General features: G+C 42.7%; 2 protein-coding genes across 3 annotated transcripts; both read right to left on the bottom strand.

Moving 5' to 3' along the window:
- On the bottom strand, positions 1-8,889 carry gpr174 (G protein-coupled receptor 174). Its single transcript, XM_075480971.1, has 4 exons — positions 8,570-8,889; positions 8,126-8,305; positions 3,857-4,322; positions 1-995 (listed from the first exon to the last, which is right to left on the bottom strand). Exons 3-4 carry the CDS (start codon positions 4,070-4,072, stop codon positions 195-197), a joined length of 1,017 nt encoding a protein of 338 aa, XP_075337086.1. The 5' UTR covers positions 4,073-4,322; positions 8,126-8,305; positions 8,570-8,889; the 3' UTR covers positions 1-194.
- A 541-nt stretch (positions 8,890-9,430) lies between these two features.
- p2ry10 (P2Y receptor family member 10) lies at positions 9,431-14,603 on the bottom strand. 2 transcript variants are annotated; one of them, XM_075480967.1, is made up of 6 exons: positions 14,416-14,603; positions 14,149-14,312; positions 13,927-14,058; positions 11,213-11,487; positions 10,949-11,129; positions 9,431-10,754 (listed from the first exon to the last, which is right to left on the bottom strand). In XM_075480967.1, the coding sequence occupies exons 4-6, from the start codon at positions 11,386-11,388 to the stop codon at positions 9,846-9,848; spliced, it is 1,266 nt and encodes a 421-aa protein (XP_075337082.1). In that variant the 5' UTR covers positions 11,389-11,487; positions 13,927-14,058; positions 14,149-14,312; positions 14,416-14,603; the 3' UTR covers positions 9,431-9,845. The 2 variants fall into 2 exon arrangements, with proteins under 2 accessions (XP_075337082.1, XP_075337084.1); XM_075480969.1 differs by lacking the exons at positions 14,149-14,312; positions 14,416-14,603 and having other exon boundaries at positions 13,927-14,134.

Genomic DNA, 14,603 nt, shown 5'->3' with positions numbered 1-14,603 from the left:
TTTAAAAAAAAGAAAAAGTTTTATTGGAAAATAAATAAGAAAACAAAAAAATAACATTTAAATCTCGATACCAAACACTTTCACATACTTAATTGCTCAGTTTTCACTGGGAATGCGTCGACTTCATCTCAGGGTTTAGTGGTTGAGAACAAGCTGTTCACGCCTTCACCTAACAGCAGCAACGATAGACTTATCTAGTCATCGTCCAAGTCCTCCCCAGTCATGCAGGACACGCGCCTGTTGAAAATCATGCTCTCTGGTATCTCCGGCTTGCTCAGTCGCCTCCAGAACTCGTCTGTTGTGAAATAGTACATGAGCGGGTCCAGGCTGCAGTTCAGGCTGGCCAGGCAGAGCATCACAGGGTGACTTCGTAGAACAAGGTTCCTGAGGGAGCAGTCACTCAGTGCGTTGGCTTTAGCCAGGAAGTCCAGGGGCATAGTGACGTGGTAAGGTACAAAGCACACTAAGAAGACAACGGCACAGCTTAGCACCATCCTCAGTGCCCTCCGCCTCTCCCCTTTGTCGGGAATAGCCCTTGCTGTCGCCTTCCGAAGGCTCCCAGCAGTCAAACACGCGCAGGCCAGCACTGAGATGAGGGGGATGATGAAGCCTAAGAGTTCGGCTGTGATCAGCAGGGCCCAGACCACCGGGGTGCTGACAGTCCTCAGAGGAAGCTCAGAGAAACACTGCATGGAGACGTTTGAGCCTATGTTCGATTCATAACTGGGGTTCCTCAGCAAAGGGAAAGGCAGACAGCAAAGACAGACCAGCAGCCAGCCGAGCCCACATATCAACGAGTCTCCTTTTCGTTTGGAGGAGTTGTACCTCAGCGGGCACATGATGAGCTGACAGCGCCGCACGCTGATGCACACCAGGAAGTAGATGGAGGCATACATGTTGACATACTTGAGATAGAAGCAGATCATGCAGAGGGGGAGACCAAAGGGCCAGGTGTCGTTCAGGTAATAGTAGATCCGCAGAGGCAGGGAGAGCACCTGAAGAGAGTCGAAGGTGTTTATGGATGACAAATAGACCCATACAGCAGACAAATAACTTCTTTTTTCTAAATTAGCAAATTAATCAGTTTTTCATCACCAGTCTGTAGTGAATAGCAAACAAAGTCTCATCCTGGCTTCAGCTGATGAAACTCAGCTGCTCTATGTTGTCTTATTTTGGTTATATCACTGAGTGCCAATCCTTGTAGTTTTGAATGTCTGCAAAATTTCCCGTCATTATTTATTTATTTATTTATTTTGCATTTATTTGGCCAAGGACTAATTTGAGACCCTTCTGTGGAATCCATAAGAACAATATATAAAAATCATAATATAGCAAATATGTTAAGAACCAAAATATGACAAATAGTTAACATGCTATATTCCACTTTATTCTACCGTGGCACGCAAAGTTTGGAAACCAAATTTCAGTGAGAAAAATATTTTTGGGGTTTTACTTTTGAATTCCAAAGGACATTTGGGTTTGAGATGAAACATTTAATATTTCTAAGCAAGGCTACTTTTTATACTGATGTCTCAAAATGTCCAAAAGATGAATAAAACAAATTAAAAAAGAGAAAGAAATGATCCAAAAAAAAGTTTGGTAAGTATCACAGCTTGTTAAAGGGGAAGTCTTTTTTTTTTTTTTTTTTTTAAACCTGGACCTTATTTCTGGCATAAAATACGTTCATCTACTCACAGGTAACAGTGCATGCAGACCGAGTAGTCCCCTGCTTCCGAGCAGTAAACACCGTGAAACAGGCGCGGCAGGTGGCAGCCCGCAGTGATACGAAGGGAGAGAAAATAGCACCAAGCGATTGTGAGGTCTGACTTTTTCCTGGACAATGATTTTGTGATGCAAATGTATTACTCTTTTGAACGCATATTGTTTTGAGAAGCAAAACGCTTTATTTTTGTGGCCCCAGCCTACTAGCGGGACTACTTTCGTCAACACCAAAACAAGGCCGGAACTCGGCTCACAGGACACAGTAGGGGGTAAGTCAATGTTCATAAACGATATTGCTAGTATGGGATGTCATACAGCTACATGTCAAAAGAGGTGAACTATCCCTTTAAGTTTGTATTTTACTCAGAAAATAGAAGCTAGCTGGATAGTTAGACTTGCTTATCTCAGATAAGACTTTTTTTTTTCCTGGGGTAGCATTAGTTCCGTGTTTCACAAGGGACAGCTAGCTTACTAGCGTTTGCTGCGTATCCTCCATTGGTTCAGTTTTGGTGAATGTCAAAACTAAAACGGCAGCAAGTAACGTTAGAGCCCCATATGTCACCCTGTTGTCAAAGAATGAAGGAAATTCAGGATTGATCTTCTGAACAAGATGTTCTTGTGTTTCAAATACATGGGCCAGACATGGCCATCAAACAGGCCAGGGGGATCAGGCACCAGGTAGTTCCTTGAGTGAAGAAGACGAGTAAAAACGAATGCACCTGCGTATGGTCAAAGAGGCAACAAACATGTCATCAAAGGTTTACAGAAATGCTAAGCAACCACAAAGCAACACAGTGTGGTGCAGGGCTGGAAAACTAAACTTTAAGCTGTGGTATTGCGATTGTGAATAACATTTGATGTCAGCGAGTCAGAGGCGTGGCGTTTTCAGGCTGACCAACTTTCTCTCGCGCCGCTTTAAAGTTCAGTCTGACTCTGAAGAGAAACAAATCGAACACGGAACATAAAGCATGTTCAGGAATGCGGTTTGTGTCTCTGTATTCGTCAGGCGGGGGCATCCAGAAGCGCTCTGCAGACGACTGCTTCACCATCCATCACTTTGAGAACAAGTTTGTGACGGAGACCCGAATCTGCAAGGCCTGATGGGAGAGCGTTGGCGATCTCGAGTGATCTAAATAGCGTCCGGAAGGACTCCGACTTTCACCAAACTACTAAAGTAGTTGAACGTATTTTATGACAGAAATAAGGTCCAGTTTTAAAAAAAATAAACTTCCCCTTTCACACTTTTTGCAACGATTAACGGTAGTCGTCCACTGTTCCGGCACGTCAACTTAACTCGCCGGATTGGATGCCTAGTCTCGCCGTGTTGCTACTACAGTGGGTGTGTACAGAGGGGCGAGTAGAATGGCTCCGGGGGAAAGTAAATAACTTGTGATTTTAACCAACCGAAGTTTCTCCCTCTAGAAATTTGAGTTTTGGAGGGAAATTAATGTGTATAAATCGTCAGCAATGGAACATTATTTCATATTGCACCATGGATCCGGATCTGCGAGCGAGGAGAGCTGCTGCTGCTGCTGCTGCGACACAGGAGATCACATGATCTACTGTCATTGGATAACGCACTTCGTCTGCCGTGGCAAATTTGCATAAACTTCGGCCGAGCCCAACTTTTTGACGTGCCGCAGTTCCGCCGCTCGCCGTGCCGGAATCCCAGCATGCTTTGCGAGCACGGCGACAACGATCGGCCGGATTTCATTGAAAATGAATTGAATGCGTTGGATACGTCATGAACTGAAGAAATGTCCATCTTACAATACTTTACTATAATCTCATGGCCCTCTCCAGCTTTGTGGTAATAAGATTTTCATTTTCAGAGTGTCAAACTGTTTTGAAAGCTTTCAAACGCATGATCGGATCTTGTCCAACGAAGACTGCGAACAAATCATTACCCCCAACAAGCTAATCAGGAGGCTTTGGTAGAAGTTAACCAGAATTTTTGCAGGCTGCTTCTTTTCCACACAATTACGTTATTGTGTTTGACAAAATAAAGCAGCATTCGTGATACGTCAGTGTTCTGCTAGTTCGATCAAAATGTTACCAGTTAAATGGATAACTGAAAGACAGACAGATGATGTGATTAAAAACAATGAAGAATTTAGTGAAAATGACTTTTTACCTGCAGCAGGTCAGCCACAGCCAAGTTCATCATGAACATCACAGCCTTCTTGGTATCTCTGATGTAGAGCCTGAACACCCAGAGCGCCAGCACATTGCCCAGTAGGCCCGGTGCCAAGATCACACTATACACCACAGCATAAATGTGGTGCTGGTACGTCTTCAGACTGCCTAAGTCCTGGCAGCTTTGGCTCACATTAAGCCAAGAGGCATTCATGGTCAGCTGTTGGGGTGAGCTGTCTTGCAAACCTGCTGGAAGCTTGTATCAGGAGAGCTGCTTGTAGCTTGATGACTGTTGAGTTTGGGTTTCCATCCTGTCCCTTATGGTGAAGAGGAGTTCATGCCATGACCTGTGCTGCCACTTCGCCGTAGCATTCCAGACAGGAGAGTGAGGTTTATTTGGTGAAGTTTGTGTCCCACGCTGAAAAAGTGTCACTGCGCCAGGTCTTCTTGCCAGAAAAAAGGCACTGTTGGAACAGAGAAACAGAGTACTTGTATTCAGAGATATTTGGTAAACTGTGTAAGATGTGTCCAGAAAGAAGAAGTTGTCCGTCCAAATGCTGGCTGCGCTGTCGGCACAAATGTTATGACTGTAATAAACCGGTAATAAACTGTGCACACTGGGATAGATGGAGGCATTGATGTTTGCACGTTGGGAAATGGGCCACACGTGGCAACGCGTTTTGCATGTATAAACATCGGGTCCGAAGAAAGAGCTGATCTCACACCTTCTTTGTACACCGATCTGTCCCGTAAGCACCCTCACACCTGCCAGTGAAGGCGTTAGATGTTTCTAAACAGCACATAACATAACATAACATGCATGTTCACAGCTTTTTGCATTGGCCTTTACAGTAAACGTGCAAACCCACTGAGTAGTTGATTTTTCACTCTCCCACGTACTGTTCACTGCTGAGCATCTTCACCTGCAGGGCAGCCCACAATAAGCCGCTGTGAAATGCCTCTGCACCAAGCAGCGGGAAAAAAAGTTGTTAAAAGTCAAGCAAACTTGTCTTGGTTACATGGGGATATGAAGATCACCACACTGCATGCGATGTTTTTTTTTTTCACACAGCAAACAGCACAAAATGAAAGTAGTTCAGACGAAAAGAAAAAAACTGTAAAGATCCTCTTAAAAACATTTGAACTGCTGGTACTGACACACACCTCAGATGGAAAGACACAGTAATAATAAAAGCCGAGCAACTTGCAACATTCAACATTCAGCGTGAGCTAAAAATGGTTTTTGATCCAGTTGTCTCCCTTGTATCATCTCATACGATCTAAACAGGTCCTACGTTTCATCGATTACACAACATTAAAGTGTTCTGGTCTCAGTTTTTCTAAGGATCTGCCTTTGTTTTATTACGCGGGTAAAACTACAAAATCAGGTCTGCTGCTTATGAAGAGAGCCAGTAAACACTTTTAAATCATTTGACTTTAACTTTAACTACTCAGATGAGCATTACCTAATGTGCAATAGGAAGGTTTTTTAGTATGGCAAGGAAAAAACTGTTACTCCATGAAAGTTAAGGGGATCAGTGGTTATCGTTTATGTCTTTATTTAACATACCCATGGCCCAATCTCAATGCCTCTCCTTGTCCCTAACTCTAAAATTAGCAGAGGAAAATAAACGGTAGCTTTTTTTAGGGATCAAGGAGTAGATGTCATCGAGCCCTTAAATCAACGCTATAGGGGCTCTTCCTCACTTTTGCCAAGCTTTAATGCATCTAAATGATCTTCCCATGCAGCCAGTTGAGAATTGTGAGCCAACAAACCACCAGTTTAACGGAGGCTAGATAGAGATTGTTCCCGACTCTCTCTATCAACCCATCAAGCTTTCATGAAAATCTCTCCAACAACCTCGGAATGCACAATTTCACTTTGAAGATCATCCACCTGTCATTCAGATGGTATTACAACCTGTTTTGTGAAGGAGGTTTTTAAGGTTGGACCAGACATTGTGGCCTTCATTAACTCATCTCTTTCCACTGGTGTTTTCCTCCCCTACATAGTGCTTTAAACTGGTTCAAGTCCTATCTCGAGGACAGGAAATATTTTGTTGAAATTGGTAACTGTGTCTCAGACCAAATGGCTATGTCCTGTGGGGTTCCCCAGGGGTCAATCATGGGACCCCTGATGTTCAATCTGTACATGATTCCATTAGGCCAGCTAATTCGCAACTATAATGTGTCCTACCACAACTATGCAGATTACACTCAGATCTACGTGTCACTGACGGCAGGAGAACACGGGCTTGTAGATACATTGTGTCACTGCATCGAACAGAGCAGTGTGTGGATGCAAAACAATTTTCTTCAGCTAAACTCAGACAAAACTGAAATCATTGTCTGTGGCCCACAGAAACAAAGAGAAAGTGTTATCAGTTAGCTTGAGACTCTCTCTAAAACCTAATTATCAAGTTAGAAATCTCGGGGTAATATTGGACTCAGACCTGAACTTTAACAGTCACATTAAAGCAATAACAACCAAAGTACATTTCTGACATGTAAGAGCCATATGAACCAACTCGGGCTCTGAGAACCTCAGGGAGGGGTCTCCTGCTGGTGCCCAGAGTCAGGACTAAACAAGGTGAGGCTGCAATTCAGTTTTATGCTCCTAAAATGTGGAACAGTCTTCCAGAATATGTGAGACAGACCTCAACTCTGACAATGTTTAAATCCAGGCTGAAAGCAGTTCTATTTAGCTGTGCATATGACAACTGAAAGTATTTTATCTGCACTCTTTGCTTTTAATTTAATTTTATGGAATAATTTTATTTGCCTTCTTGTGATTTTATGTGGCTGCAAAGCACTTTGAATTGCCTTGTGTACGAATTGTGCTCTACAAATAAACTTGCCTTGCCTTGCCTACTTTAAATGTGCTCCAGTCCAACTGTTTTGAAAAAAGCTTTCATGACATCTACTTTTTTTGGCAAATTTTAGATCTCCATTTCCAAACTCCCACTTTTATCTGAGATAAAGCTGTTTTCTTTGCAACTGATCACCTTTGTGAACCACAAAAAGTTTGACACAGTGGGTCATGGTGTCGTGTTTTACTGCCTCTCTTGAGGTGTCCCTCGAGGATCCATTTTGGGCCTTTTTATATGAACCATCATCTTGTCCAGCGTGGATGACTACAATGCACTTTATTCTTGAAACAGCAAGAAAAATAGATAGAATTCTTTTATAGAATTTTTCTTTTTTCTTTTTATGTTTCAATAGGTTGTTCCTGATTTTTAGTATCTGTATTATTTGCAGAGCACTTTCTTATCTGATTACAATAACTGTTCTAGAAATAAAATAATTACTATTATTGTCATTATTTGGATGTCTAGATTACAACTACTCTTCAATCCCTAAAGGGAAAGGGCTTGAAGTTATTGATATGATTTGTACGGGCAGGAATAAAGCGCTGTATAGAGGGAAAGGTACTTTCTCAGATTTGACTCCTACGTGATAAGGAGTCTGAACGAGACAGCCTTTTTGGCTGGTAAGTTCAATCCCAAAAAAGACTGGGAACCACAATCTTTTAAAAACATGCTGTTTATGCAGGTTTATCAGTCTTAAGCCAAGTTATAGGAAAAAATGTAGAACTATTTAACTGTAATTGTCAATAGCTGACTCTGACTTCCCATCAAAGACATTAACAAGCAGTGGACATTTGGAAAGACAGATGTGAGCTGTTTGGTTTGGACTCCTCTTCTGCTCTTTTGACAGCCTTTCATACTTCACAACTCCCACAAAGAGCTCCCAGCAGACTTTCTTTCCTCAGACCTCAATTTTACTCCTCTGGCCAATGACCTCTGTTTCACTGATTCTCCACATTTCACACTCAGTTTTGCACACACCACGTTCTTCTGCCAGAAAGTGTTCATGTGATCTCAAAGAGGCTATTACTGTAACAAGAACTACTTGTTGAGCTTTTGTTTCCTTCTTGTCGATAGAGGTAGTGGAGGGATATATATATAAAAATATATATGTATATTTATGTAGATAGATAGATAGATAGATAGATAGATAGATAGATAGATACTTTATTGATCCCGAAGGAAATTCAAGCATCCAGTAGCAAGACATAAAGCAATAAAAATGTATATATGTACTGTGACAACGTATCAAAACCAGCACGTGAAACTATTAAGTAGCACGTCATCTTGAACCATGTTTGTATGTATGTGAAAGTAAAACTTTTTTGAATGAATAAAGTTAAGATAAGGAGCTCAAGCTTGGATCACGATGAAAGTGAAGGAAAAGTTCATTTTCCTACCTATTTTCAAGAGTTTTGGTCCTCAATTGTTGCCACTGGAAACGTTGTTTTATCTGCTGTGAATCATCTCTGCGTGGGTTGTTGGGGTGTTACAGCTTTTCCATTCAGACATGACATCTGGCCTCACGTAACGGCACCCAGAAGGCTGGCGGTGAGCGCCCAGGTCCCTCCACGTGCGTGCTGTTCCAACACACGAAACATACCACAATTATCATGAATTGCCCTTCACATAGACACAGAAAGGAATACAGGCGCCCTGACAGTTGCCCATACGCGCGTACACACACCCTCAACATAACAGACATTCCTCACATTGGAGTAACATACGAGATCCCCCATGAGGAATGACTCCACACTCTGAGAATTTTGCTGTTCACACAGCCTTTCACGCAATCTTTTTCCTTTATTTCTATCAGCTATTAGAAAATTGATAAAAATTCTCACCTCTGTCTTCAAGCTTCACGCCGTCTCAGCATCAAAAATCCGAAGAGTGAAACGTCAGCCAACAAACTCCTTTCTCATCTTCCCTAATTCTGTCTCCATTCACCTCGTCTCTTCATCTAACTTACACCTTCTATCTTTTTCTTCTCACAAGCAGTTTCCTGTTTTGTTTCGTCACTTTATTGTCTCTATTGCTTTGTTGCCTTTTGCCTTTCTCTGTCCGTCTCTCAGCTGCACTGGGGATTTTGGCACGCACACCCGGAGCTTCCTGTGAGCAGAGGAGGAGTGGCTTGTAAGACTTTTTAACAATAATACTTCTGCTATTATGCTCGTGGCCACTGTTTCCACGCACACGTCTATCTGCAATGTGCGTCCTCTTGATGCCGGATGAAAAAAGATTGAAATGGATCAAAATGAGGAACAAGAAATCAAACTGCTTTTTGTTTCAGATATGTCTCAATGTGTTATTTTCAGTCACAAAATGAGTGCTAAAATTTGATTGTCAAGTTTCACAGCAAGAGGACAAGACGTGGGCGTTTTCTGGTAGTTTCCTAAGGCGGGCTGAGCTCATCTGCCTTGTGTAGAGACAGAGGTGTCTCAGTCTTGGGTGAAGCGGATGCGAGAGGAGGTGGGTGGGTGTTGGGGAATGATATTTCAGTTTTAACGCAAACTCAAAGCGTGGCAGTTACTGGTTTTCTGCACTGCGGCAACTTCTTCCAACTGCCTCCACCACTTTGCATTGTGGCAGGAAGTAGAGCAAAAACAAGCTGACACCTGTTATCATTAGCTGCACGTCAGCCACAGGTCACTCCATCGTGAAGCAACATCAAAACACACACTAGAGACGAGCATCAGAAACACAGATCAGACGTAAAGCGCAGTTTTTATTTACAGTAAATCACATTGGGGTTGGCATACAGCTTTTATCACATAGCTTATTCAAAGTTGTTACATTTTACTGAGACTCAACACGGGAGACACACAGACTTTAAAAGAAACATCTCCCAACATCAGGTGACTGTTATGATATATTGTGCACAGTCACAGGCACGCATTATTTTCTACTTTCTAAAGTGACATACTCCTTAGAATAGCCAAGCTTTGCACATTCAGGGTAATGCTTTTGGGTCAATTTTGCATTTAGACAGAATCAACATTTGGACTCTAACCTGGTCAGTCTGTTTTTAAGTCCAACAGAATCCTTTATGGATACTCATCTGCCTGCCATGTTTGTCCCTGTTGTTTCCCAAAACAAACGCAGCTTTCCCTCTGAATGAAACTACTCCCTCTCTGAGCAACTACTCCCTATACGCAGTAATGTGGTCCGTGTAGGACAGTCGGTCGGGGAGCTGATCGGGGAGGAGAAGAGCGAGGACGAGAAGGAGGAGGTGCGCTTGCCGAGGTGTCTTCGGAATTCTGCTGTTAGAAAGTAATAAAGAAGAGGATTGAGGCAGCAGCTCAGGCTCGCCATGCAAAGAGACACCGGGTGGAACTGTTTCACTGCCAGCCTGGTCGCACAGTGGGACACATAGTTCTGCGACACCATCAGGAAGAGCAGGAAGTTGATGTGGTACGGGGCGAAGCAGAACAGAAAGAGAGCACAGCAGCTCAACACCATCCGCAGACCTCGCTGCTTCTCGCTGTTTGCACGACTGTCGCTGTATTGATCCGGCTGGCCGTTGGAGGTGACCGACTGGAGTCTGCTGTGAGTCGAGGAGCCGAGCGTCGTCGAGTTCTGCTGCTCCGGGCTCTGGCTGCGCTTCAGGGACCAGGCAATGCGGATGGAGCTGTAACTGATGCAGATCAGAGGGATCAGAAACCCAAACAGCTCAGCCAGAGTCATCATGGTGACCGCCACAGAGAAGCGCACTTTACGATAAGGAAGGTCTTTAAAACATCCCTCACTAGAAGTCGCCATCGGTGGGCTGACAGTTGTATGCAATGGTTGTTGCATAAAAGGCTTGGTGGGGTCTAAGGGTTGTGGGGTAAAAGTGATATCCAGTGAGTGGGATATGTTAGTGGCTGTCAGTGCACTGTTGCTGCTGATCCGCATCAGAATGAAAGGTGAGCAAGCGAGTCCCACCACCACCCACACAATCACGCTGATCAACAGGTCATAGCGGCGTCTCCACCGACGGGCAACGAATGGGTCGAGCAGGAAGGCACACCTCTGCACGCTGATACACATCTGAAAGAGCAGTGACATCACGAGTCATGAGTCACTTTTAATTAAAAAAAAAAAAAAAAATGTGTTGTCACCTGACTTATTTAAAATGGAAGTTATTCAAAAGTTATCATTTGAATTGAATTGAATTTCCTTCTTCCTCAAATAAGAGTTTTCAGAACTTTCCACGACTGTTTTCGCTAAAATTGCCCACTTACCAGGAACATTATGGCGGCGTACATGTTCAAGTATTTGAGGTAGAAGCAGAACATGCAAATGCTTCGCCCAAAGGGCCAGGTGTGTGTGAAGTAATAGTAAATCCTGAGGGGCAGTGAGAGGGTGTGGGCCAAGTCTGCCAAAGCCAGGTTTATCATGAAGATCACCGCCTTAGTCTTCTTGCTGTTGAGCAGAACACAGAAGAGTCAGCCGCAGGACAAATGTATGGAAAAGGCATTTATCTGTTCGGCCTAATGAATGTATACCTAATATGTCTGCAGAGGACCCAGACAGCAATGGTGTTGAGCAGAAGCGCGGGGATGAAGAGCAGCAGGTAGAAGTAGGTGTACATCTTGTCCATGCTTTGATTCCAGGTGATTAAACTGTCGTTACAGGATATTGGGGAGTTGTCCGCAAGCGATCCGGTCGTGTTCTGAGTCATTTTGTTTTTGTCTCACGCTGACATTGATGATAGTGCCTTTTTTTTTTTTTTTTTTCAGTCCATATTTTTTTTCAGATTGGAGTCAGACACCAGTAACACCTGAAAGAGAAATAGCAGAAGTAAACTGAGTCAGAGTAATCGTAAATAGTTTGTAAGTTTGTAATAGTCTGTAAATAGTTTTACAGTCCTTTATCAGTAATGATTAGTAGTGCTGACTCATCATAAGCTGTTAATAGAGACACTCTGGCAGGGGGTGTTTGTATCAAAAGGGTTTTCCTCTACAGATGAAATCAGCCCACTTCTCACCTAATGAAAGACTTGTTGTTTGCGGACCTAAAAGCTGAAACTGAAATTTCATATTTAAAATTAAACTTGGCGAAGCAACCTCCACATCCAAGAGTGAACTTTCAGTCTCGTGTCTCGGCAGGTGCTTTAGATCCACCTAAAGAATGACACTTTCGTCAGAGAGAGCGCCCCAAAGCCCCGTTAAGAACCGTTTAACGGCGCCATTACACCTGGATGACATCTTTAATTCACGTTCATGCAGGCAGAGCATTCTGATTGTTTTCGGGCTCCTTATTTGAGAAAAAAATGATGTCTGCTGTTCCAGATAAGCTCCAGAGTCTTAGTTATGGGTACTGTTGGATTTATTTAATTGAAAATTCCAACAAATATTGCATAAATTATGAGAATTTAAACTTATTGTAAAATTCCACCTGATATAATTGTAGATAACATTTTCTGTTGCTCTGAAAGTTGCTTCTCTGAGCTTCTAAAACAAAACCCGATCATTATCAGCACTATGAAACAAGCAGGATCCGGTTTATAGAGTCAAGACACCTCCAACTTTGTTGCCTTTGTAATTAACAATGTGTTGCTCTTTAATTTCTCCTCTGAGTTGCTCAACTTTTGCGAGATTTATGAAAACAGTTGATTTACACCTTATTTGATAAGCCAAAATAAGATCTGTGACCTGACAGTCCAACTGTCCGTAGGATTGGTCTCCCTGGTGTGCAATAGAGATAGAAAAAAACAGATTGTCATGCTGTTGCAAGCCCAACGGCAGCCTTGTTCACAGCCCTGTCACCTAAAACCTGGCAGTGATGACTTAAAGCTAAATGTATCATCTCTCAATAACATTAGAGAAATTAGTTACAACTCACTGTCTTATAAGTGAGTAAACATTAATGTCTCATTACAAAGTGTCTCCCAAACAATGAATGCAGTGTGGAGACATAACTCAGGTTTTTTTTAAAGATCTAAAAGATATGTGATGTGGACACACACACACACACAGCCCCCCCCACCCCGCACTCAGACACACACACAAAAACACTCAGGACTCTGCAACAAACTGTCTCCTGCACTTTTATCACCTTTTATCGCTGTTATTATGTTCCATACTGCCGGTTTGCACTACTATAACTTTTTTATCGCTTTATTATGTTCCATACTGCCGTTTTTGCACTACCACAACCATAACTATGCTGCTAACTTAACTTATACTTAACTTGTACATAACTTATACTTAACTTGTACATAACTTATACATACCAACCACACTGCATTTATATACATTTTTTATTGGCTCTTAGCTCTTAGTTTTAGCTTAGTATATGTCTGTGTGCCCTGAATGTTTACTTTGTATTGATACTGTATGTCCTGTCCTATCTGTTGTGCCTGTGCACTTTATATGTCACCGTGAGAGTGTGTGAAACGTCCTCTCGATTCCTTTGTATGTTTCGGCATGTGAAGAAATTGACAATAAAGCAACTTTGACTTTGACTGGTTGTCACATTAAAGAAGGTGTTTAAAAAAAAGCATTCAAAAGTGTGACTGATCAGACGAGGAAAAAATTAAAAAGCTGCAGCAGGAAGTAGACGACAGAAAGGCAGAGCATTTATTGTGCTTATCATCGAAGCATCACCCTTCCTTCTGCCATCAAGACAGGTCCACACCCTTCCTATACCGGCCTCACAAGGGGAAGAGAAGAACAGTGACAGTTTGCCTTTTTTTCTGCTTTTTTTTTTTTTTTTTTAATCAAAGCTTTTGCTTCATGAATTTTAACCTGTTTTGACCCTTGATCTTATTGGCCACTGAGGCTCTCGGTCCACCACGGCCAGCCAACAAGGCTGCTTCACGTTACCTGGACAGTTATGAGTTGCGAAAGTCTTCAGACTCAAAATTGAGGAAGTGATACGTTGGGAAAAAATACAAAGATAATAAGCAAACTCATTTGCATGTGTTACATTAAAACACGTGTGAACATGCTCGTAAAGCTCCGAAAAAAAGCAAATAGATGACAACACTTTGAACAGCAGGATTTAGCCTGTTTGCCACCAGAACCAAAAACCAAAACTCCTTTTTACAGTTTGCATCCTCTTTAACTTAAGACATAAACATTTAATATGTGCATTCTTTTCACTGAGTGTTGAGAGCTTTAAAAACACCCAAACAGAGAAGCCTGGCATGAACCACAAGTAACAAGCAGCATGACTTCCTCATAGACATCTCTATAAACAACACATGTGTCATTACCTTGTGTTACTGCGTCTTCTTTAGAAATCATCAGCGTGCACGGAGAGGAGCGCTCAGAGCTTCATGTAGAGACAGCAGCCCAGGGACCACGCGCCACAGCAGCTTCGCAAGCAGACGTCTCTCTTCCGTGAGCTGTGCAGGAACAAAGTCAGCATCAATCTTTTTTGGCGCACTTGTGACAGAGAAAAGCCTATCAGAGTGTGCATGGGAAGTCAGCATTACCCTGCCACAGATGTGGTTTGACTGTGCAGTTTGCACGAGGGGATGGCGTCAGTTGTGGGCTGTTCTCAGATGAGACTGGTGCTTGGTTCTGAGTGATGGTGATGAAAGGAGGAGGAGGAAGCTCTGCCCTCTCAGACTGCCGGGGTATTTTTACTCAGCCAAACCTGTAGACCAACACAGAACCGGACGCGAGTGTGAGGGTAAAAAAAAACAAAAACATAAAGAGGTTGATTTGAAACAGAAGAAACAGCTGTTGGTTCCTCTTACTTTTCAGCAGATGCTCTGTGAATGGACAGGAGACTTTTCACCTTTTCTATTTTCCTCCAGTTGGATTGCAGACAATTCCTCTGCTGTACTGTAAAGCTGTGTGAACGTTGAAATCATTTACATTCTGCAGTACAGGCACTCATCTGCTTCCTGTATCAGAAACTGCACTTCCTTTTTCCACTGTTGTT

The sequence above is a fragment of the Odontesthes bonariensis genome, chromosome 13 (assembly GCF_027942865.1).
Source record: "Odontesthes bonariensis isolate fOdoBon6 chromosome 13, fOdoBon6.hap1, whole genome shotgun sequence".
NCBI lineage: Eukaryota > Metazoa > Chordata > Actinopteri > Atheriniformes > Atherinopsidae > Odontesthes > Odontesthes bonariensis.
The sequence above is the reverse complement of the archived record's forward strand: the minus strand, read 5'-3'. Positions and strand labels throughout refer to the sequence as shown.